General features: G+C 34.8%; 1 protein-coding gene across 5 annotated transcripts in view; it reads left to right on the top strand.

Annotated features, from left to right (window-relative positions):
- EEA1 (early endosome antigen 1) overlaps window positions 1-26,229 on the top strand; it is a 114,870-nt gene that overhangs the window by 16,574 nt on the left and 72,067 nt on the right. For 2 of the 5 annotated variants that reach the window (XM_045463565.1, XM_045463564.1), the window contains exons 2-10: window positions 4,452-4,544; window positions 11,621-11,746; window positions 16,303-16,427; window positions 17,019-17,073; window positions 17,166-17,231; window positions 18,894-18,933; window positions 20,338-20,451; window positions 21,164-21,285; window positions 22,659-22,814. In XM_045463565.1, coding sequence (XP_045319521.1) covers window positions 4,452-4,544; window positions 11,621-11,746; window positions 16,303-16,427; window positions 17,019-17,073; window positions 17,166-17,231; window positions 18,894-18,933; window positions 20,338-20,451; window positions 21,164-21,285; window positions 22,659-22,814 — 897 coding nt within the window. Of the gene's footprint in view, window positions 1-4,451; window positions 4,545-11,620; window positions 11,747-14,073; window positions 14,131-16,302; window positions 16,428-17,018; window positions 17,074-17,165; window positions 17,232-18,893; window positions 18,934-20,337; window positions 20,452-21,163; window positions 21,286-22,658; window positions 22,815-26,229 lie in introns of those variants that run through there. The other 3 variants (XM_045463567.1, XM_045463566.1, XM_045463568.1) reach the window with 2 other exon arrangements.

The following is a 26,229-nucleotide window of genomic DNA, read 5'->3' as shown; positions in this document are numbered from 1 at the left end:
TTTGAGGCTGACAGCCAGGAGTTAGAATTAGGAATACAGGAGGTGTGAAATGAAAAGTAGAAGGTCCCCTCCCTAGGCAACACTGGTAATAGTGTCTTTGTATTTTTCCACAATTTTCTGACGCATATATCCATTAATATTATACAGATATGATCATAGTCTTCATATTGGCTTTGAAATTTTTTCACTGAATATAGTTTGGAGATCTTTAAGTACCAGCACTTTCAGAACTACTTCTTTTATTATTTGTTTATTTTTAATAACTACATTATATTCTATGGATTAGCAAAATATGGCTAGTCCCCTGTTCTTTCCTTTTACTCCCTAGGCTTCTTGGGCTTACTTAGGTCTGTTTACTAGGACTATTTTTGGCAAACTTGATAAAAGATTTTTTTGATGGTGGTAGTAGGATTATGTAGTTATATCTTTGACTTGCTTACTTTTCTGGGAAGGTAAATCCCAGAAGAAAAGCCACCTCTACTCTGGAAAAATAAAGGGTACAGAAATGGGGAAAATGTAGTTCTTAGGAGGTACAGCTTTTGTTTCCAGTGCTTTTGAGGATAGGGTCACTAGTTTTAAAACCTCTTGTGGGATGAAACTGTTGAAATGTTGATGGGTCAAAAATGAATTGCTAGTTTTATACAGTTCTTTATATTAAGTATGTAATTTAAAGGCTCTTTAACTTTTTCACCATTCAGCTTCTTTCTTTTTTCTCAGATGCAGGAGTTGTCATCAGATCCAGATACCTGACTTATTTATAAATTCATGTCTCAAGCATACCATTTTGGGAAAGAATCTTACTATGTTTTTTAGAGTACGGTAGATAATAGATGATAGAATAGTTAAAACATGAGAATCTTATGGATTTTAAATGAACACAATAAAGACAGACTCTGGATAAGTTTAGAACGTTTTAGAAGGTTACATTTTGGGAAAATGTGACAGGAATGTGGATCATCTATTGAGGTTTGCTTCTTTTTTTTTTTCTTTTTAATATCAAGAAAAGTTTCACTGTACAAGTAATTTGACTATGGATCTAAAATTCCGAAAAAAAAAAAAAAAAAAAAAGTGAGCAACACCAAAACCTGAAAAACTAAAAACCAAAATATCCATAACTGTTTTGCTACAGAAATCATTATTTATATTTTGGGATATATATCCTTTGAATCTCTCATATAAATAGTTTTTGTACACAATTATAATTACAGTGTGTATGTTTTCTTATTTTTCTGTGCAGCTTTTATAATCATTTTAATGGATGAATTTCAAAGTAGTATCACTTTTTCCTTACTCGGCATTTTATGTTAAATATTTAATAGTTATGAATAGGATGTTTGCTTGTTGAGACAAATGTGTAGTGAATTGCTCTCAGTCTTGGGTGCTTACGGTACATCTCAGTGGAGATGTCCAGCAGAGAAGCAGTATGGTTTAGTGATGAGCTGGTTTGCTCAAGTTAAAATCCTTTCTTCCATTAATTAGCCATGTGACTTTGGGCAAATTACTTATTTCCACACCTCATTTCTCTCGTGTGAAATGGAAATAATGATAGTATGTACCATTAATGTTTTTTTGCTGAGGATTATTAAGTTAGTTGTTGTGCTCTGAATCTTGCCCAGTGTTTTACTAGATTTTCAGTTCCTTTAAGGTAACATCTAGATAGTAATGAATGATGATGTTAGAGGAGAAAAAGAAGAAGACCTTTAATCCTCCAGATTGTATATATCATTGGGATGGAATATCAAGTATTAGAGACAGATTGGTAATGGTTGGCATGGATGGCAGATGGATGGGCTGTGTTGATCTTTTTAGCAACCCTCAAATGATTGTAGTTTAGTTGGTGTAGTAGAGAGAGCAATGCAAGAGGAATCAGAAGATTAGCATTTTAGATTTTTTTTTTTTTAATTTATATTCAAGTTAGTTAACATACAGTGTAGTCTTGGCTTCAGGAGTTGAACCCAGTGATTAATCTCTTACATATGATACCTGGTGCTCATCTGAAGTGTGCTCCTTAATGCCCGTCACCCATTTAAAATCCCCCCACCCCCTTCCAGCAGCTCTCAGCTTGTTCTCTGTATTTAAGAGTCTCTTATAGTTTGCCTCTCTCTGTTTTTATCTTAGTTTTCCTTCCTTTCCCCTAGTTCATCTGTTTGTTTTTTATATTCCATTGATGAGTGCAATCATACAGTATTTGTCTTTCTCTGACTGACTTATTTTGCTTAGCATAATACACTCTAGTTCCATCCACATTGTTGCAAATAGCAAGACTTCATTCATTTTGATTGCTGAGTAATATTCAATTGTATATATATACACCACATCTTCTTTATCCTTTCATCCACTGATGGACATTTGGGCTCTTTCCACACTTTGGCTATTGTCAGTAGCACTGCTATAAACACTTGGGTGTATGTGCCCCTTCAATGCAGCGCTCCTGTATCCTTTGGATAAATATCTAGTAGTGCAATTGCTGGGTCATAGAGTAGTTCTATTTTTAATTTTTTGAGGAACCTGCATACTGTTTTCCAGAGTGGCTGCACCAATTTGCATTCCCATCAACAGTGCAAAAGGGTTCTCCTTTCTCCACATTCTTGCCAACATCTGTTGTTGCCTGAGGTGTTAATTTTAGCCATTCTGACAGGTGTGAGGTATTATCTCATTGTGGTTTTGATTTGTATTTCCCTGATGATGAGTGATGTTGAGCGTCTTTTCATGTGTCTGTTTGCCATCCGGATGTCTTCTTTGGAAAAGTGTCTATTCATGTTTTCTGCCCATTTCTTCTCTGGATTATTTATTTTTGGTGTGTGTTTTGAATTTTGTAAGTTTTTTATAGATTTTGGATACTAACCCTTTATCTGATATATATCATTTGCAAATATCTTCTCCCATTCCATAGGCTGCCTTTTAGTTCTGCTAATTGTTTCCTTCGCTGTGCAGAGAAGCTTTTTATCTTGATGAGGTCCCAATAGTTCATTTTTGCTTTTGTTTCCATTGCCTCTGGAGATGTGTCAAGTAAGAAGTTGATGTGGCTGAGGTCAAAGATGTTGCTTCCTGTTTTCTCCTATAGGATTTTGATGGTTTCCTGTCTCACATTTAGGTCTTTCATCCATTTAGAATTTATTTTTGTGTGTGGTATAAGAAAGTGGTCCAGTTTCGTTCTTGTGCATGTTGTTGCTGTCCAGTTCTCCCAGCACCATTTGCTAAAGAGACTGTCTTTTTTCCATTGGATGCTCTTTTCTGCTTTGTTGAAGATTAGTTGACCATACATTTGTGGGTCCATTTCTGGGTTCTCTGTTCTGTTGCGTTGGTCTCCGTGTCTGTTTTTGTGCCAGTACCAAACCATCTTGATGATTACAGCTTTGTAATATAGGTTAAAGTCTGGGATTGTGATGCCTCTAGCTTTGGTTTTCTTTTTCAACATTACCTTGGATATTCGGCATCTTTTCTGGTTCCATACAAACTTTAGGATTGTTTGTTCTAGCTCTGTGAAGAATTTTGATGGGGATTGCATTGAATAAGTAGATTGCTTTGGGTAATATTGACATTTTAACAATATTTGTCCTTCTAATCCATGAGCATGGAATATTTTTCCATTTCTTTGTGTCTTCTTCAGTTTCTTTCATAAGCTTTCTAGTTTTTAGTGTACAGATCTTTTACCTCTTTGGTTAGGTGTATTCTTAGGTATTTTATGGTTTTTGGTGCTATTGTAAATAGGATCGATTCCTTGATACCTCTATCTTGCTTCATTATTGGTGTATAGAAATGCAACCGGTTTCTGTACATTGATTTTTTATATCCTGCAACTTTGCTGAATTCATGTATCATCAGCTCTAGCAGTTTTTTGGTGGAGTCTGTCAGGTTTTCCATGTAGAGTATCATGTCATCTGCAAAGAGTGGAAGTTTGATTTCTTTGCCAACTTGGATGCCTTTTATTTCTTTGTGTTGTCTGCCTGCTGAGGCTAGGACTTCTAACACCATGTTGAACAAAAGTGGTGAGAATGGACATCCCTGTTGTGTTCCTGATCTTAGGGGGAAAGCTCTCAGTTTTTCTCTAAGGTCTTCTTTCTGATTTTTGTTAACAATACAATCTTGAGAAGTCTTTTAGCCACTTTGAATCTGTTTTCTTATCTCTAGAGATAACATTTACCCTTCCTCTCTCAGAGATGTCATTATGACTAAAGTGAGTTGAAGACTATAAGTGAGTTGAAGACTTAAGGCACTATATACAAATGTAAGCTTTTTATTAATTTAAAAAGACTAAAAATGAGAGAATGCATACAGAGACCTTGATACAGTATTGGGCACACTCTGCAATGAAGGATAGCTGCTAGTGGTATTTGTCTTCTCCTTTTATGTGTAAGGCTAGCCCTGTTTACTGTTTAGATTATTAAGTAGTTTATGAATGTATTATTAATACCTACTTTGAATTTTTTTTTCTCTTTTCTCTGTTTCAGACTCCTGGGAGAGTTGGCTCTCAAGGTTCTGATTTAGATTCATCAGCTGCTCCTATAAACACAGTGGATGTCAATAATGAAAGCTCTTCAGAGGTATGGAAATAATAATTTGGCAATAAAATTTGGTATTATTAGAGGAAAACGAGCAGAGGCTTGAAGTAGTGGTCAGTAATTTAAACTTTCGTAGGAAAGGTCTCATCCTTCTTACAAACTGGAATGTGACTTTTGAATCACACTTCTAGAAAAATACGGTGTTTAGTTCTAAGACTAAGAAAGTGTATATTAAAATTGAAAATTAATATTGTTAATTTGTCTTCATTACTAATGTCATCTGAACTTAAGGAAGATTTTAACATCTGTTTATAAAAATTACCAATTAATTAGTGTTTGTACTGGCATGAACTACTGAGTTAATGAAAAATTAGATTAACTTGTCTATAAAGTTTATACATTATTTGCTGTCTTTACAACTTTGCAAGAACTTTTATCTTTCATAGTTTATTAAAAAGTAATGGGGAAAGTAAGAAAGAACTCAATATTTTTGAGAAGTTAGCCTTAGTATTTGCTTTATTATGATTAATTATTTTTAACAAACATTGTTTGCTCATTATAGAAAAATGAGAAAAGGGAAGAGAAGAACATAAAAACCACCAATAATGTCCTTAAGATATGGATGCACTCACATTCTGCTCTGACAGTTTTTGTCACTTGCCCCTTTCTGGGCCCAGTTGTACTGCCTACCTAGTTCCCCTTTTCTGTGCTCCCCTTTCCACACCTGTTTGCTGGTGAGTCTGTTTTCTGTCTTGTGTATTTCTGGTTTTGTCTCTATGCATTCATCTCCCTGTGTTGTCTCTTTCTGGCCATCTGATTTCATGTATATGGGTATTAACCTTGAGAAGATGTAAAAGACCATGAAAGTGAGAATAAAAGTATCAGTTGAACTTTATTAAGAGCAAGTTTAACTGTTGACCTCAGTTGGATCAAAAAAAAAAAAAAAAAAAGAGTCTCTAGTGCGTAGTGAGCAGTGCCTGGTGATCCTGCTGTATTTTCTTCTTAGGGTCATTTTCCTACTCTTTGAGATAGTTTTACTGCCTTCTATATCCTCATATCTCTCATGTGTGCTACCCTCTCCCATCTTCCCTCAGTCACCTTCTATATCATAGGAAGTATTGGCTGAATGTCCAAAGCTATACCTGGCACCTTTGTTCTCTCTTTTTTTAGTACACAGAAAACAGTTCCTTTTCTTATCAAATTTCAATCCGTTCTCTTGTGCTCCGGATTCCATTCTCTCACATTCTCATTTTATTTTCTGTCCCTCCTGCCACTAGTTTTTACCCATGTCATGAATTATTCCTATTGGCATATAATACTGCTCCAGAGGTTCATATGCCCAGTGCTTGGGTACATATTTGTCAAGGTCTTGGGTGATCTCTCTCTCTCTCTCTCTCTCTTTCTCTCTCTCTCTGTCTCTTTCTATCAGTCTCTCTTTCAGTTTGTTTCCCTTTTACCTTGGCATCCCACTTTGTACAAACCCTAGGTTTTAACTCTGTGCCCTTAGCAGCCATCTATATGGAATTTGAAATGTCTCTGGGACTTTAAAGAAATAGTCAGAAGGGCACCTGGGTAGCTCAGTCCATTAAGCGTCCTACTCTTGATTTTGGTCCAGGTCATGATCTCACAGTTTGTGAGACTGAACCCATGTCAGGCTTGGTACTGACAGTGAAGAAGCTGCTTGGGATTGTTTCTCCCTTTCTCTCTGCCCCTCCCCTCCTCAAAATAAAAAACTTAAAAAAGAAATAGAAATAAAGCAATACCTTGCTTTATTCATATGATATTTATGTCATATTTTATTATTTAAGATAATGTGTAATATTGTCTTCGTATGGGCTGTTATAACAAAAGTGCTATAGACTCAGTGGCTTAAACAACAAACATTTACTTCTCAAGAGTTCTGGAGGTTGGGAAGTTCAAGATCAAGGCAGATTCTGTGTCTGGTGAGGGCCTGCTTCCTGGTTTATAGGTGGCCATCCTCATATTGCTGAAGCGGCAAGAGAGCTGAGATCTTGTACAAGGGCACTAATCACATTCCTGAGGGTTCCACCCTTCTGACCTAATCACCTCCCTAAAACCCCATCTCCTAATAGCATCACATTGGGAGTTAGGATTTCAATATAACTTCAACATAATTCCAATATGAGGATACACATTCAGTTTATATCAAACATGTAATGTGTATAATATGTAATATAATAAGTCATTTTTTATATCCTTTAGTTATCACCAGGATGGTTGTTCAGAGTATTTAGTATAATGAATCGCCAGAAGCAAATGTCTTTGTTCACTCTTTATCCCTTTCTAGTCTGGCTTCCATCCTTAGTACCCACTGAACTACTCATTGATGACCCGCATTTTCCTGCTCCTTTGGCTAGAGAGGGCAGGTTTTTTTGTAAGCGCTCCCTGAAGTTTCCAGGTTGCCAGCTTCTCCAGCACCCAGTCTGGAATATATGATGCAAAAGAAAACCCAGAGTATTCATCATTGTATCAGTGCTTGGATCCCAAGATCCTTAGCTGGTCTTCCTTCTCTTCACCTTTTAGAGTTTTCTTATGTTTGTTTTATATATAATGTCTAGGGATGTTAGGTGTGCTCAACAGGAAGAATAGGGAAAAGTGTATCTGTTCCTTTCTGTCTGCAACTGGAAATCTGACCACTTTAAAAGTTGGATTATTTCTCTTTTTATTATTGAATTGTAAGAGTTATTTATCTACTCTGGGTGCAAGTCTTGTCGATAGTTTGATTGCCTCCTATTTGCCCTGTTGGCTAGGGAAGGATTCCTGTCCTGGGCTCACAGGGATGGCTGAACATAAACTAACCTGACACTGGACAGATGAAGTCAACAGCAGTTTATTATTCAAAAGACTCATGGCCCAGGAGGACACTGTATGCCATGAAGGGCCATATGAGGATTGGACTCGGGAACGAAATGAACAACCACGGGCTGAGAGAGGCAAGGTTTATAGTATCAAGAGGATGAGATGCCCCTTGGTTCCTGGAGCATATGATTGGCTTGTTAGAATAATTCTGTGGGCTGACAGGGAACTGAAATCTGCTGTTTAGGCATACGCAGGCTCTGTGAAGAGGAGGGGTGTTTGACTGCAGGCCCCTATCTGTGGGAGCAGAGTGGGGAGGGAACTTGTAGTTAGGCCACGTGAAGCTCTTCCCTCACCTGTTGACAAAGGAGTGCATAATACTGGGTCTCAATTTTCGACTTTACACCACAATCAGATATATGTGATGTTATGTTTTTTTCTTAGTCTGTGGTTTGCTTTTCATTTTGTTCATGGTGTCTTTCAAAGAGAAGTTTTTAATTTTGGTGAAGTCCAGTTTGTCAGCCTTTTCTCTTATGGATAGTGCGTTTTGGGTCGTTCTATGAATTTTTTTGCCTAGCTCAGTGTCATAGAGGCTTTCTCCTATGTGTACCAATGGTCCTTAAAAAAATTCATTTTAGTGTGTATATTTAAGTCTGTGGTTTCTTTTAAAATATTGTGTATGGTATGGGATAGTGGTTGAGGTTCATTTTTTCCATATGGATATGGAAACCACAGCTTTTTATATAGTTGTTTCAGTACTATTTGTTGAAATGTTACCTTTTCCTATTGAATTAAATTTTTGCTTTTGTGGGAAATCAATTGACCTTATATGTATGGTTCTGTTTCTTTATGCTCTTTGATCCAGGCATACAGATTTCCTGCTTTTAAGGTGTGCCAAGTTTTTTCTTATCTCTGGACATCTGTATGCTGATCCCCATGTCTTACCTGTTCTTTTACTTTTCTGCCTGGTTAATATCTTATTATCCTTCAGGTCTCATTACAGATAATTACTTTTTCAGTAAACTTCACTTGACTCACATGTAGGATAGATGCTTATTCCATGTGCTTCTGGGGAGTTGTATTTCCTATCCTTTTGATAATGATTATTCTGAGATACACTTATTTATCAAATATCTATTGTTGTCAGACACTGTTCTGGATGCTGGAGATATGACAGTGAGTAAAATAGTCAACAATCTTTATCCTGGAAGGGGCACCTGGGTGGCTCAGTCGGTTAAGCGTCCGACTTCCACTCAGGTCATGATCTCGCCGTACGTGAGTTGGGCCCTGCGTCTGGCTCTGTGCTGACAGCTCAGAGCCTGGAGCCTGCTTTGGATTCTGTGTCTCCCTCTCTCTGCCCCTCCCCTGGTCGTGCTCTGTCTCTCTCTCTCTTCCTCTCTCAAAAATAAATAAACATTAAAAAAAAAATCTTTATCCTGGTAAAGCTTATATTCTTGTAGGTGGAAATAGGCAAAAACCCCCAAAACATACGAAAACGGACAGAGGGAAACAACTGGTGTTATTGAGAAAAATAAAGCAGGGAAGGAGGCATAAGAAGCGTTTTGGGTGGTTGCAATTTCAAATAGGATTGTCAGGGAAGACTTCTCTGAGAAGGGCATAGCTCAGGAAGAACTGAAAGAAGTGAGGAAATGAGTCATGTGGGTTTCTGGAACAACCATGTTTCATTCATGTGGAACAAGTGGAAAGTCTCTGAGGTAGGAGCATGCTTGGCATGTTGAAAAACCAGCAGGGAGGCTAGTGTGGCTCCAGCACAGTGAGTGAAGAGAGTTTGGGTCTGTGAGCTAATCAGGTCCACCTTATGCAGGGCCTTTCAGGCCTTTGTACAGACTTTGGTTTTTACTGCTGATGAGATGGGAAGCCATTGGAGAGTTCTGACAAGGGAAGTGACAAAACTTGTTTACATCTTTATAGGATACATTCTCACTGCTGTGTGGAAAATAAACTGTTCGTGGAGTAAGGATAGAAGCAGAGAGGCCGTTGAAAGGCTGTTGCAGTGATCCCTGTGCGGTGTGAGACTGACTGCGACAGGGTAGTTAACAGTGGAGGTCCTGAGGGTCTAAATATAGTTTGAAGGCGGTTCTACTGGGATTTTCTTTTTTCTTTTTTTCTTTTTTTAATGTTTATTTTATTTTTGAGACAGGGAGAGATAGCATGAACAGGGTAGGGTCAGAGAGAGAGGGAGACACAGAATCTGAAACAGGCTCCAGGCTCTGAGCTGTCAGCACAGAGCCCGACGCCGGGCTCAAACTTGCGGACCACGAGATCATGACCTGAGCCGAAGTCGGACGCCTAACCGACTGAGCCACCCAGGCGCCCCTCTACTGGGATTTTCTGATTAGTGTGCTCTAAAATGTAATTACTTTCTTTCATAACTTTTTCAAGAAGCCTGTAAGCTTCCTGAGGATGGGACTTTGTGCCTTATTTTATCATTTTGTTCTCAGCACCGTAGAATAATGGCTGGAACACAGTAATCACACTCGGTACACACATTTTGAGTGAATGATTGAATATTGTATGTGGAAACTTACAGTGAAGAAACTAGTAAAGTCAAAGGCAGAACAAAGCTATCATGGCAAAAAAAAATATGCAAATGATGCATTCCTTTAAGGAATTACTATTCTGTGGTTCCAGCACTTTGGACTGTGGTTGCCTAGAAGACAACTCTTTCATTAGTAAAAAGAGAAAACAACAAAGAAAGAATTCACGTTCCTCACTTTCATCCTCTGGCTAATCTCCTTTAAGGGTTGTTAACAAAAGGAATTAATGATATTAATCATTGCTAACATTTATTGAATGTTTTCTTTGTATCAGATGCTATGCTAAGCACTTTGCGTGTACTATCTCATTTAATTTTCATGAGACCCCCCCCCCCATATGAAGTAGGTGTTACTGTTACCCCATTTCACAGATGAGGAAATTGAAGGTCATATAATCTACTAAGAGTGGTGTGAATCCAGGATTCGAAGCCTAGCTCTTAACTACTGCCCTGCCTGCCCTCCCACTTTGTGTCCTTATTTAAGTCATCCTCTCCTTTGTTATATCCTTAGTGACATTAGTGACTCAAGGAACATCCAAGTCTCCCAGTTTTTAGTGTTTTCAATGCCAGTGATCTTTATTAATTTTTTCTGGCTACTCAAGTTCATGGCAGTACCTTCCATCTTATGCAGTAGAATAGTTCACCTGAGATGTCAAAACTGTATCTTTCCATTCTTACACAACTACCTGTCTTCTCAAAAACTTTCTCATGTTCTTACTACTTCTTTGGCCTTGCTGAATATTTCAGGTTTTTAATTCCTATCTTCTGGTCTTTCAACCTTTCCTGGCTTCATTTCCTTTCCTCTCTAACCATACATCTAATGACAGAATATTTATTGAACAATGCCTTATGACTAGACTAAGCATTTTATGTACTTCATGATAACTCTAGAAGAATAGGTACTAACATTAACCCCATTTTATAGATGAGGAAGTTGACGTTTAGCAAAGTAAAGTAACTTCCTTAAGTCATATAGTTAGCATTGCTTGAGTCTCAAATCCACATTATTTTTGACACAAAAACCCATGGCGTTTATAACCTATTGTCCTTCACTACACTCTCCATTTTATTCACTTTCCGATACTCTCAGTTCCTCTGTTCTCTTATCCCTCTACTTTCCTGTCTGACAAAACATTAAACCATAGATCAGTGTAATGGCCCACATTTGAAAATACAGATACTGTTAGGAATAGGGAATTGGGGAGATTGACTTAAAATGGTTTTATTTGGTTCATAAATTTAGAAGGAAGAGTCCCCTACTGGGAATTACGGCTATGGGCAAATATGGGGTCTTAGGCTAGTGGATTATGGTAAAAACTAAAAATTGCTTTCATTGTAAGGACTTTTTTTGTTGAGAACATGATGTCGCATAAAGCTATTTGTTATAACTGCCTGTCATTTCTTGATCGAAAATAAAAGCTAACTTGCCAATAATGGCTCTTAGATAAGTAAGGACAGACTGTCATAAACAAAAAGAATAATAATATTCCAACTAAAGCAACTGGTAATTGTAATAAAATTGAACCAATGGGAATTTCCAGCATAAGGATGGGAGCTACTTTTAGACGTCCTACTTTGGATAGATCTTTCAGTTTTTGTATATAGTTACTACTTGAAAATTTCCCTTATGTATACTAAAAAGAGATATACTAATTATTTTCCTGTTATGTCTGTTTTCATTGTCTGTATTTTGTTTTATAAATAACTTTTTATGTATATCCTCCTAAAAGTTGTTATTTCACAGGGTTTCATCTGTCCATTATGTATGAAAAGATGTATAACTGCTAGTGATTTGTCGGAGCATTACCAGCAAGTGCACGCTGAAAATGAAACAAGAGGACAGGAACTTCTTAATGACTCCAGTGTTACTGTGGGTCCTGTATATTTTGCTTTAGCAGCTTGGTTATGGGTTGCAGAATAGCTTTGTTTTTCCTTGCCTTGGTGTTGCTTAACTTTTTCTGCTACAAAGGGAATATGGATTGCTTTAATCATGCATGCTTAAAAGAAGGTTCAATAAGGAAAGCAGGCTCTTGGGAAGTTGGGTTCATTGCTCTTACTGTTTGCAGCTGTCTTTTTTGTGAATCTGTAAACAAATATAAAAGTTTAAGTTAATATTTTTGCATAAATTTTGCCATGAAATTCAAAATATAAAGTGAATGATGTCTGATTTCACCATTTGTAAGTTGTATCTTTATCATTTAGTTAATGTTTTATTAAAGCATATTTAAAAATGCTTTGGGTTAAAATGCTTTATACTCGTATATAGAAAGAGGACTTTGCATATTAATTGTTGCTGTTTTTATTTGAGAAAGTATCCAGCATTAGAGCCTGGATGTACCATTGTTTCAGTCTTTGTTTTGACTCCCTAGACTTGAGGAAGGTGACAAATGGCACATACTCATCATTAACAGTGTATCATCCAAATGTCTCTCTGTAGTGTGTGGGATGGCCCATATCTAAGGCTGAGGGTGGAAGCCAGTGAGGGCAAGTATTGCCCTTTTGCAGGCTGGAAAAAGTTTGTTAGATGATCTTGATCTCTTTCTTTTGAAAATCACTGCAATAATCTAAAAACAAAGAGAAACATAGCTTTTCTGATTCTTTTGCAAGTCTCACAAAAGAATGAAACTCCTTGTACCCAGAAAGACAAAAGAAAAAAAAAAGACATGTGTTTTTCTGTCTGGCAATTATATATATAAGAAAGTATTTCACCAAACATTCACTTATTTGGCATATTTGTAGTGTACTTCTTATGCATCATATATTTTGGTAAGTAAAGAATATAAAAAAAGATATGATCTCTATCCCAGGCAATTTCTGTGATAAATATTATTTGTAAAAAGAGTGCAGTGGTGATTCAACCTGAGGAGAACCCCAGAAAAGCTTTACTGGGGAACAGTTAAACCAGACATTTTCTAGGGTGATACGGGAAATGGGTGCAATATAGGAAGACACCAACTGGTTAAACTAGCTAACTGGTGCAAGCAAAAAGAGAGACCTAAAAGATTCTTGGAGCTCTCCTTAGCATTTTCCCACTTGTCTTTCATACCTCTTGTGCCAACTTTACTTCTTTATGGGTTAGCCAAAATCAAAAGTGACAAATCACCTACTTGTCATTTAAATAAGAACTTTATTTTTAACTGAAAGAGCACTTGGTATAAGAAGGATACCATAAATATCAAGTTAAGGTAAGTTCTTTAGTGTATCTGAGAAAGGATTAGAGATCGCTTAATCTTAAGTAGAGTGTGTGTGTATGTCTGTGTGTGTGCATGTTTGGAAGTTGGTGAGAAATTTGGAATAATTAAGGGAAAAATGTAGCTGGCTGTTTTTAGTGTTTTACTGTTTACTAACAGCATTTTTGTGGAAGTTATCGATCTACCCTCGAAGGTGATTGCGAAGAAATAGAGAAGCAGTCTCTTAATATCCACAATTAGTATTACAAAGCCCATGAATGAAAGATCATGCACTGTATTCAGGGGGCATCCCTCAGATATTCACTCTGAGCTTATGTTACTTTTATTATAAATGAGTGATGTGGTCTTGATAGGCTTTTTTCTTTATCCTTCCCATCTATATCAGGATAGCATTACTAGAAATAGCACGTGAATAATATTTTTAAAACATTTTTGTCTGCGTTTATTTATTCTGAGAGACAGAGTCTGCAAGTGGGGGAGAATAATGAAGTGGGGAAGGGACAGAGAGAGGGAGAGAGAGAGAATTCCAAGCGGGCTCTGCACCATCAGTGTGGAGCCCAACACGGGCCTCAAACTCCCCAACTGCGAGATCATGACCTGAGCCGAGACCAAGAGTTGTGTGCTTAACCGACTGAGTCACCCAGGCGCCCCACTATGTGAATAATTTTAAGAAATGATTGTGGAAAGACAAAACAGAGTGTAAGAAAAAACTATAAACTGTGGGTCCAGAGATTAAAGAGGCCAGAATTAATAGAGTAAAAGTCACCCGTTCAGTGATAAATATTTATGCATCTGAAACACCAAACAACAGTTTAGTATCTTCTGTTTAAGAAGGTGAGAAAGTATATGTATTTTAGAAAGATTTATTTTTATTAGAAATGTCCCAAAATTAAAGTGCTATTTAAACATGGAAAATTCATTTAGGTGAATCATATGGAAAATTCACTTAGGTGGAATATTTCTATGATTAAATATATATTACTGAATTTCTAAAATTTCTCTTTAGGGATGAATCAGTTCTTTCTGGAGTATTAACCTGGTAATATTTAGAAGCTTTAAGAAGGTATGGCATACCTTAATGTGATCGTTAGCTTTCTTGGTATCTTTAGATATCTAGACCCAAAATCTGGAAGTAGAGACAATAGTCAAAAAGCCAAAGTTGTAAAGATTAAATAGTGTAATTGGTCTGTGGCTTCTCTGGCGAACATTCTGAAATTTGCCTTCTAGATACTAGTAGAAGCTGACATGCAAAAGAGAAATGACCGGCTAAATAGTATAGCTGTTGCACTAAAAGCATGTTAACTATTGTGGTACAACAGTTACCGAGTAGAAGTTATAAGAATGGCAAATTAGGTATAAAGTGGAGCCGTCATAAAACATAATGGTAGATAATAGATGATTTTGAAGAAAGAGCATAACATGAGCTAGATTAACACATAGGCTGGGGACATTCATTCATTCAAAAGACAGTGCTGCACATCAAATATCTCTGGAGCCTAATGGCGTCATTCAGATGTGCAAAGGTACATCCTGAGTACTTAGTACTACTACCTTTGCTTATTTCAGAGTTTCATAGGTGATCATTGCGTTCACTCACCTGTTGTGCCCCTGCCCTTCGCTCTACTTCTATGATCAGAACATACCTCTGTTTGCCAAATGCAGCACGTCTGTGTTTCAAACCTCTTTCCACACCTTTGTTAGAATGCCTCTCTTTTATTTCTGACAAGTGACTCCTACTCGTTCTTCAGTACCCAATTCCAGTGTCCAGTGTATATACACATACATATAACATAAATGAGTTTCTGTGTAGTTTTTGTAAAACACTAACTCCTGCAACAGACAGAGTTGGATTCTTTTTTTCCTGTGTTCCTATAGTTCCTTATATTTACTTATGTTATACCATTGTCTGGTAATGTTTGTCTACATATCAGTATTCCCTAGTACTCAGTGAGCCTTCATTCTGCTATATAATGTACATAAATAAATGAATATATGCTATTTGTATAGCACCCAATGAAGGAGAAGTTTCTTTATTTTTAAGTTTTTACTTGTTTGGAGTACTTAGCACTTCACTCTATTCCTTGGAAAGTTTTATAACCTGCAAGATGTTAAAGCTCTTCTGTCTTTTTGCCAAATTCTGCCCTGCCCGGTTCATTCATATTTTTGTTTTTTTATTTTTATCTGTTTTTTAAGTAGGCTCCATGCCCAATGTGAGGTTTGAACTCACGACCCTGAGATCAAGAGTCTCATGCTCTAACAACTGAGCCAGCCAGTCGTTAATTTATTTTATTCATATTTTAAAAATAAATATGTAACATAGAAAATATAGAGTGTGTTCAAAAACACTACAGTAGCCATTAGGGAAACATGGATGAAAAGCTCCAGTGTGTTGTGTATTATAAGGAATGTAGAAACTTGACAAGCTACTAAGGGTAGTGCTGGAGGGAAAATCAGTATATGCAAAGGCCCAGAAATGTGGGATACCGTGGTGGGTTTGGAGAACGTAGGTAAATCTGAATAGTTGAAAGTGTCAGTATAGTTGTGGAGAGTGAGAGGTGCCCCAGCGTCAGAGTGATTATTAGCTCATTGAGGAAATATTCATGTAGGACCTTGTATGCCATAACCATATAATTCTGAGAATATTTATAAGTGTTTAATATTTTACGGGTCTATTAATTTTAGGCTTTTACAGTGTTCATCTTAGGTTAGCAAAGAATTTACTGACTAGAATACTTCTCAAGCATTGTGGATACTCTGTGGTAATTACGAGTTATTTAATACAGTACCTTTTCCCTCAGTGATCAGAATGCTTTATATTCTTAATTTTTTGGTTATCATTACTAGGAAGTAGATTGGAACAGCTGTTATTTTACTAAAGGGATATCTAGAGAGAGGGGTGGGAATATGATGGCAGACTTCTTAACTAGTCTTCTAGGTTAGAAGTTCTCAAATTAGAATTCTGTGCTCTAGCCATCAATTTACTCAACCTAAAAGATAGTTGTAAGGTTGTTTTTTTTTTTTTTGTTTTTTGTTTTTTTTTTTATTTTGTAAACTTCAATCAGAATAGATGGTGATGTACTTTTGCACAATACCTGAATTTGGGCTTAACATCGTAAGTTACAATTTACTAATGGCACCATTGGTGTAAGACATTAGACCGTATTTCATAACATACAAATTGCTATTTTACAATATTCAACACAGTTTTATAACCTTTTTCTCCCTCTTTCTATAGGGTTTCATATGTCCCCAGTGTATGAAATCCCTTGGGTCTGCTGATGAACTTTTCAAACACTATGAGGTAGTTCATGATGCTGGTAATGATTCAAGTCATGGAGGAGAGGCTCTTGCTCTGAAGCGGTACAGTACAATTGCTTTGAAGTGTAATGCTATTATGAATGCACGTGATCTTACCTCTTTCCTGTGTTAGGGCCTTGAGAGTGTGCTCACCATTCCTTGTCAGACTGACTCTTAGGTGAGGACAACAGAATGTAAGAAGTTTGACAAGACTCAAGGAACAGAAAGAAGCCAGTGTTGCTTGAGCTGAGTGAATGAGCAGGAGAGTGTTAAGACAGGGACTAGATTGTATAGATTGTATAGTCCTTGTTAATGAGTTTAGATTTTATGCTAACTACAGTAGGAAGGTATTGATCCTTATGGTTAGTAAATTAATGGGAGATATTTTGTTTCTGGCCTCAGGCAGTTAATGATTGTATCATTTCTGTGATAAAGTGTTTTTCCATTTATGAATGAGGAGCTTTCAGAATAAAATTATTTTTCTAAGGGTTATATATATATGCCAGTATAAATAAAATTCTAAGCAGCTTTTTTTTTTTTTAAGAATTGCAAAAACTAGAAATTAATGTGCAGTCACTAACCATGATTTATTAAGAGACCAGATTGTTAGAGAACATTAATTATTAATTCCTTTTTTCTCCAATATATGTTTAGAGATGATTTAACACTACTTAGACAAGAGGTCCAAGACCTTCAGGCTTCACTTAAGGTAAGAGTAGAAATGATTACATTTGTGTATTTTCAGTGTTTCAGATAATAAATCTTTTGAAATTTAATTAAAAATCTTTTTTTTTTCCTTAGGAAGAAAAATGGTACTCAGAAGAATTAAAGAAAGAATTAGAAAAATTTCAAGGGCTGCAACAGCAAGTAAATGCTTTTAAATACTTGAAGTGTGTTTATTAGATGTTTATTTTCATTGTTAAAAATAAGCATTTTGTAAGCAGGTGGCCTGATATAAATAACTTCCTAATGAATTTATCTGTATTTAATAGCCTACAGTGTATAGCCTTTGTAATTCTAATGAATGCAAACAAATATTTTGGAAGCTCAGATGTTATTTCTTAAAGGTGCTCCATTAAGAATCAGTTACCTGTGGGCTTTTTTTTTTTTTTTTTCTTAATACCAGCCTGCATTATTCTTATTTTCTGAAAATATCCCTAAATGGTTAAAAAATATAGGTTCAGACAATAGTGAGATTCTTCAGAGCATTTGTGTTGTGACAAATGGGAGATCACTAAATTGTCTACTAGTAGGGAAAGAACTATTATTAACTGTTTACTGTTTATATTCTTTTTAAAAAAATTTTTTAAAGTTTACTTATTTTTGAGGGAGGGAAGGAGGGGGAGAGAGATAAAAAGAGAGAGAGAGAATCCCAAGCAGGCTCTGCACTCTAAGCATGGAGCCCGACATGAGCTTGATCTCACCAATAGTGAGATCATGACCTGAGCTGAAATCAAGAGTCAGTTGCTCAACCGATTGAGCCACCCAGGCACCCCTGTTAATATTACTGAAGATTGTTTGAAAATATGGGGAAATGGTTGTATTAACAATTTTAGTTATTTTTTTAAACAGTATTAGGTTTTAAAAAACAGAATAAAGGTATTTATGTATATGTGTATGTATACACACAAACACACACAGCTTTATATAAAAATAATATGTAGAAAAAACGAAAATCATGGGTAACAAAAGTGGTTACTTCGGAGTAAGATTCTGTTGATACATAATTTAATGTATTTTCTAAATGTCTTAACCAACTATGATTTTTATATTAAAATTATATTGGCTTTTGCAAAGTGCGAGGTGAAATTGCCTTGGTAGGAAATTTACCTTGGGGAAAATGTATTTAAAATATTGATGGTTCTTAGCAACCAATATGTCTAAATCTAATGTATAGGAAAATAAGTCAGATACACCAGGAGTTGCTTTATTAAACTCTTGAAGATATGTGTAATTCTTTAGAATGTGGAAATAATGACTTGGCAGTATAGTATTTTATTCCTAATGCACATAATAAATTAAACCTTATGGAATATATTCTTTATTTCTGCTTTTTTAAAAGATGATTTATAATCATGAATTAAAAATTTGTGCTTTTAATGCCAAACTTTATAGTAGTGATAGTTCATGGCATGTTTTCATTTCTGCAGATTTTTATATATTATAGTATTGAATCTTATTTGCTGACTTCAGTATTGGCTTTAGAATCTATATTTATAATTATAATTTATATTATTTTAAAATCTTTACTGAATTTATAGAACTTAAGATGGTACCTATTATAAGATTCACAATAATTTAAATATATGTTAACATAAAAAAAATTCTTAGAACCAGTGACTGCAGCTAGATCATTATGCCAGTCTGTCTAATGGTACTTTAGAAATCTGGAAGATTGTGAACAGACCAAAATTTAATCAGAATCTTGCTACTTACCTGATAGAATGTAGCTTGTAGAGACTTTTTTCACATTATAATAGTATTGTCTTTTTCTTTTAATGCGTTTGTTTATGTCTTGTTTCCATTGAGGAGTCTAAACCTGATGGATTGGTGGCTGATTCATCAGCAGGTAACTTTGAACTTTGCTTAAAGCAGATATTTCTTTATTTTTCTTTTTCTTCTTCTTTAAGTGTTTTATTTACTTATTTTTGAGAGAGAGAGCTCAAGCAGGGGAGGGGCTGAGAGAGAGGGAGACAGAGAATCCCAAGCAGGCTCCACATGGTCAGTGCAGAGCAGAGCTAGAGGCTCAAACTCAGGAACCCGTGAGATCATGACCTGAGCCCAAATCAAGAGTTAGAAGCTTAACTGTCTGAGCCACCCAGGCACCCCTCTCATTCTTCTTTTTCACTTTTTACTTTCTTCTTCTCTGATCCCTGCCACATGAATTTGTATTGTGATTGTACTTTCTGGCTTTAAAACAGTGAAGGTAATAGTTATATTTTAGGTTTAGAATATTATTTGTGAACTTTATAGTTTAATCAGTTGATAAAAATCTTAGTGTTTTCTTTGTTCTGTATATTCTGAAGTTATAAACTTCTGAAATATCACATTAGTACATTTTAGTGAAAAGTTAAATCTAGTTTGAAGAATGATGTCCTCTTTTTCTCTTGAAATAAAATGATGAAGCTAGCATCTTTGTAATTGGCTTTGGAGGAATGCTCAATGAATAATCAGATTTGTATTTTGAGGTTAGCTGTTGTATTTACTTTCCCTCTGAAATCTGTCTCGCCCTTTTTTTTTGAAATCTCTTTAGGAGAATGGAGTATTAGGAGTTGACGGCATATTTTAATTATTTTATTTAAGACTTGGATTGTTCTTAAACCATTTCTTTCTTTTTTTAATGTTTATTTTTGACAGAGATACAGTGTGAGTGGGGGAGGGGAGGAGAGGGGAAGAGAGTGGGGGAGGGGGAGAGGGAGGCACAGAATCTGAAACAGGCTCCAGGCTCTGAACTGTCAGCACAGAGCCTACTCTGGGCTCGAACTCATAAACTGTGAGATCATGACCTGGGCCAAAGTCGGATGCTTAACTGATGCTTAACCCAGGCTCCCTGTTCTTAAACCATTTCTAATTTTGTTTCTCAATATAATCAATTTTATTTAGAAAGCCAGAATATGTTCCTTTTTGGACAGTTGATGGTTATAGGAAAATAACTGAAATGTAAAAGCAAAATACTTTTGAAACAAATATTTATAGATTATTTGAGTATGATGCTAAATATTCCTTTAATTTGTTTTATATATTTATAAATTATGACTTGTGTTTAAATGAATCAGATATGCTTAATTCTTGAAATATGAAGATTCTCCATTTATAACTGGATGATAGACTCATGTTGATTCTCTTTTTTTGTTTTTTCTTTTCATGTTGATTGTCTTTAACTACAACAATGATTAGGATATAAGTAATAACAGTTTAGGAAATGTAATTAGCATTAATTATGTATTTAAATAGCTATGATACATTTTTGTAGAACTACAGTCTTTGGAACAACAATTAGAAGAAGCCCAAACAGAAAATTTTAATATTAAGCAAATGAAAGACTTATTTGAACAGAAAGCAGCCCAACTTGCCACTGAAATTGCAGGTAAATTGAATCAGATCTTTTTAGCCAATGATGAGTCTCGTTACCTTTTTGCCATTGTATATCCTGGAAATAAGGCATTGTATTTTAGTGTATTGTATTTTGATGTGGTAAAACATTTGTTATAGACTATGGTAGTGATTATTGGAATTTAATAATAGAGTTGCTGTATAAATTATTTTGTTTGTCCTCTCACCTCTTCCTTTCAAAGGATCGATTTTCTCTGTAGAATTTTTCTTCTAATTTAGAAAAGGTGAATTTTCTTTGGGGCATGCTTAAAGATTAACAAGTAACATTTTGAAGAAATTAAATAATACAGTTAGATTTAACATTTGGTTATGCAATCAATTACTTTTTCTTTAACTACATGCTTTTAGGTTAAACTATTATATGTGATTAAGTATACATTAAGATGATAATTAGTGACAATGCTGTATGGAATTTAGACAAAAACATCTGATTATTTTAAGTTCATCATTTAATCAGAAGTAAAAGTTTATTGTATATATTTAGGGTTATCTAAGGAATGTGAATTTGAATTAATATTAATAATATGTACATATTAGTAATATGTAGTTATGCATACATAATAATATGTAATTAATACATATTAATAATATGTAGATATGCAATGTAATAGATAAGAATTTATAAAACTACCCTTTCCTAGAGTTAATGTCATGAAACTAATATTTATATAACTATCTTTAATTAGATATAAAGTCAAAATATGATGAAGAAAGGAGTCTTCGAGAAGCTGCTGAACAAAAAGTGACATATCTGACAGAGGAATTAAACAAAGAAACAATTATAATTCAAGATCTGAAGACTGAACTGGTAATTCAGAAACTTTATTGAAATGTACTTTTATAATTTCTAAATGAAAAATATATACTCTGAAAAAATGTTAAAAGTATTGTTTGAGTAAAATGAAGGAAAGGAAAATTCCCTCTAGTTCTATCCTTTACACATATACCAATGTGATTTTTTAAATAAAAATGGAATGTGTGATACAAAATTTATTACCTTAACATTTTTGTTGTTTCTATCTTAATATCATGTGTCTTTTTACTAATTTCCTTATCTGTGTCTCTGATCCTGACCTTTCCCTGCCCTTTACTTTTATAAATCCACCTACTTTTAGAAAACTTCTGATGCATTTCTAGCTTCATTTTGGATTCAAAAAGTGTAGCATCAGGTCATCGTATTTCCTCCCCAACTATTTCTGTCATTGGTACTATACGTCTTCAGTGCTCTCCCAAGGTGTACAACTTTGGATCTGTCCTTGTCTCCTTTCTGTCCTGTATGTATGTATGTATGTATGTATGTTTATTTATTTTGAGAGAGAGAGTGAGAGAGCATGAGCAGGGGAGGGGCAGAGAGAGAAATGGAGAGAGAGAATCCCAGGCAGGCTCTGTGCTGTCAGCGAGGAGCCCGAAATAGGGCACGATCCGATGAACCATGAGATCATGACCTGACCTGAAACCAAGAGTCGGACACTCAACCGACTGAGCCACCCAGGTGCCTCTCTGCCCTTTATTTAGCACTCAATAAATATATGAATAAAATCAACCATATGTATATCCATATCCATTAGCAACAAACCCTGATTATGCTTACATCTGCTCCTTTATTTTTATTATCAGTTTCCTAGGATAGAAAATGGGGCATTTATGCTTCAAAATGTGGCATTTATTAAGTGATTGTTATAACCATGGAGTGCAGTTTGTGAAGGAAAAGAAAGCAAATAAAGCACTAAGGATAATTGTGAATTTGCTCTCTTTCACATTGTGGTGATACTATTAAATATGACAAAGATTGGGAAGAGGAGAGGCTTTTTGGGAAAAAGGTATCAGTGGTCAACATTTGCAGTCTAACAGTTGATATTAAATTTTTTTTTTTTTTTTTTCAACGTTTATTTATTTTTGGGACAGAGAGAGACAGAGCATGAACGGGGGAGGGGCAGAGAGAGAGGGAGACGCAGAATCGGAAACAGGCCCCAGGCTCTGAACCAACAGCCCAGAGCCTGACGCGGGGCTCGAACTCACGGACCGCGAGATCGTGACCTGGCTGAAGTCGGACGCTTAACGACTGCGCCACCCAGGCGCCCCTCTAACAGTTGATATTAAAGATTATTTTCATTTTGATTTCTTTGTAGTAAAACCATATTTTCATTTTTCACTATAATTTTTAATGAACATGCTTCACAGCTTCAGAGACCTGGTATAGAAGATGTTGCTGTGCTAAAGAAAGAACTGGTCCAAGTTCAAACACTAATGGACAACATGACGTTGGAGCGTGAAAAAGAATCTGAAAAACTCAAAGATGAGTGTAAAAAGTTACAAGCAGAATATGCTAACTCAGAGGTAAATAAGTTCAGTGTGCCTAAATGTGATTGTTGTTAACTTGTTTAGTGTATACTGTTGAGTGAAGCCAGCAGTTGAAATTTTTCCAAGCGATCTATCAAAACAATACTTGACTTTCATTTGCCCTGAGTGATATTTGTGTATAGTCAGTATAGTCTGAGAGACAATATTTAATTTTGCTTTATAAAGCTAGACATTTAGAGAAGAATGTATAAAAGAGTATTGTCTATTTAATAAATGTACATATTGTGGAGAAATGATTATTTAAAGTTAAATTTGATCCAGGCTAGTCAATAAGTGGTAATTGAGTTTATCTCAGTTTGGTGTAGGAGTAAAGGAAGCATGATTTCATTTTTTTACAATTGTATTATCAATGTTGTTTAGGAAAAATATTTAGGAAAACTTATTTTCTAGTAGGCTTGTTTTTCACTTTTCGATTATTGAATTATGTTGTTGAAAGAAATCTTAAAAATCTGTTAGACTAACACTTCACCCAGGACCCTCCTTTGTAGTCTCTCTGATAAGTGATCCCCAACTCTTGCTAGGTGGTGTAGGGATGCATATTTCTTCATAAGTCAGCCGTTCCATTGAATTGACATTTGTTTCCCTAGAATTTCCATGCACTGATTCCGGTTCTCCTTAGGAATTACACAGAATAAATTGTTCCTTTTTTCCACATGAGATATTTGGAGGCTGTTCATATTTACTTTGAGTTCTTTCTTTTTCAGGATAAACATTTTCAGTTCCTTCCACCATTTGTCACATGACTTGACTTTGACCTGTAAATCCTTGATATAATTATGTTAGTATATGGCAAGCTCTAGGATTTTTAGTAAATATATTTGCTTAAAAATGTAGCCTTTGTCTTTTTTACTAAAGTATTATAGAGGATATTTTGTTAACAGTTAACAAAATATTAATAGATATTTGTAGTTCTTAAGCTGCCTTATGTGACATGGACCTCTATTTTTCATATTTTCAGTTTAAGAGGTTGTTATAGTAACGTTGCAGTTTGCTTTTCTTAGAGTTTTTAAGCTGGTGATCTTAAAAGCCATTCTATTCATAATTAGTAACATAATGAGCTATGGAGTATAAATATTATAGATAACCATGTCACCCTTTATTTTACTTCTTCCTGTATCTTTGTAAAGGGGGAATGGTGAACCTTTGTAGGTACAACATGCATAGGCATGTGAAGCTTTATGATGCTTACTTAACACTTTAGACTTTAAAGTTTATGAACTTCAGGTGCAGACTTCCCAAAAGTGATCTTTTTAGCCCAATGACACTTGACCCCACAATTTTTCAAACAATTTTAGGGAGTTCATAAATTTATTGAAGGCAGTTAAAAGCTTTTAATGTGCAGTCAAGGAGATGCTGAATCAAAGAAGTCTCATGAGGAAAAGTCCCATTCAGATAATGTGAAAGTAGAAATGCTTGAATCTGAGTGAATCGAGTCATTTATTTCTGTGTTTTAATAAGAATTACTTTTGATTAAATCTGCCTGCCCACTGGTATTTCTCAAATTTTTAAAAAATTATACTCTCTTTTGGTTAAAAATTCCTTTAATATTATATGAGGTTTCAAATCAAATGTAACAGGTTGACTAAAATTGAATTACAGCAATGGCACTTTTAGAATATATCTCTTTTAAAGTATAATCCTTTCTGACTGTTTCCTGCTGAGAATTGTGGAGTTATACATATACTTGTTATACAAATAGAATTTGAACAGGGAGAAGAAATTTATATATTTGCTTGCATTTTGGGAAAAATATACGTGGGAAAATATTTCTGAGTAATATTTAAGAATTACTTTTATATGGAGGATTTTTGTAAATTTGTATTTTTATTCATGTAGATTGGATTATCTTCTATGTTATGGGAAGAAGTCATTTAAGATGAAAAAGTATAACTAGAGTTATAAGATTTGGGGGAAAAGGATTTAGTGACTTCCCTGTACTGTCCTCCTATCAACAAGAGTAATTGTGGGAAACAATTTTTTTTTCTCTCTCAAAAAGATGTTTCTGGAAAAGAAGAAAAATGGCATAGAAATTCATTCTTCACATCTTAACTTTTACATTTTCATAAAGGTTTATCTTTTTAAATGTTTTGAAATAAATGTTAAAATAAAGAGATTTGCTGAATAGCACTTAACATTTCATCATCGTTTTAGTAAAACAAGGGTAATATTTACTTTCTAGTAGTTAACTAATAGGTGTGTAATGATTGAGACTTCAGATTATGTTGAACAAGTTTAGGAAGTGGTAGCATGAGTCAGAGTAATATTATTATTGGAAACAAGCTCTTAGGTTTTGAGCACCACCAAGTTTTGGATAATATGCCAGGTACTTTAAATATATGGTCTCTTTTGTTTCTTTTAACTCTGTAAATTAAGTATTAAGTTTGTTTTACGTGTAAGGAATCTGAAGCTCGGTGAAGTGAAATAACTTGTTTAAGTTCATGTACCTCATATAAGGAAGCTAGGATTGGATCCCAGGTCTCCTCCAAAGCCTCAAGTCTTTTCTGAATCATGTTCTCTCTCATTTAGGGTGGTCTGATAATTGCCTTATAAGTAAATTTGTGCTATTAATTTTGACCTAATACTTACTGTTATTACTTTTTATATTTTGCCATATTATATGATGTAATATTTATATTGAGTACAACTTAAAATACTTTTGAGTTGTTTCACACCATTTTTATATTAAAACAATTAATGTCTAGATATTCCATCTCATTTGTTTATAACAATGTTATAAACCATTTGTTTTTAGCTTGTGCTTACTTTTTAAATATGTGGCATGTATTTTATTAATTTATTAAAATTAAATCCTATTCTTAAATTTGTTGGTGAATTATAGCACTTAATGAAAAACTTACTTTATGTATTTATTACTACTTTACTGAACCTAAACACTGGTATCTGAAACAAAATACACGAACAGGAGTTAAAGGAGCTAAAAATGTAATGATTTGTTTGGTATTTCTAATTGAAGCTAAAGACATATGATGTAATATACATTGTTAAGTATGTCCTTATGTTCCATTACATTCATTTAGATATGCCTATGAATTCATTGACAGGTTTGGTTTTGTTTTGTTGTGTTTTTGGTTTAGATATTTTAAAAGGCATATAGAAAAATAATTCATTCTAAAGCATTTGAAAGTACTTTATAAATAGTTATCATCAGAAATTGAGGATTTAAGGGTTAAAATAAGTATTATTTTTAGAAATTTACATTACTGAAAATATCAAAGCTATAATCAACTTACATTTGGTGTCGTCTTTAATGTAAATGGTTTTTTAAGAATTTTATTTGAATTCCAAATAAACTCATTTTAAAAGCTAAAATATTTACAAGGATATGGAATAAAAATGGTTATACTCATGCATAGTTATTAAAGAGTACTTA

Source organism: Leopardus geoffroyi, chromosome B4 (genome assembly GCF_018350155.1).
Source record: "Leopardus geoffroyi isolate Oge1 chromosome B4, O.geoffroyi_Oge1_pat1.0, whole genome shotgun sequence".
Lineage (NCBI taxonomy): Eukaryota > Metazoa > Chordata > Mammalia > Carnivora > Felidae > Leopardus > Leopardus geoffroyi.
The sequence above is the reverse complement of the archived record's forward strand: the minus strand, read 5'-3'. Positions and strand labels throughout refer to the sequence as shown.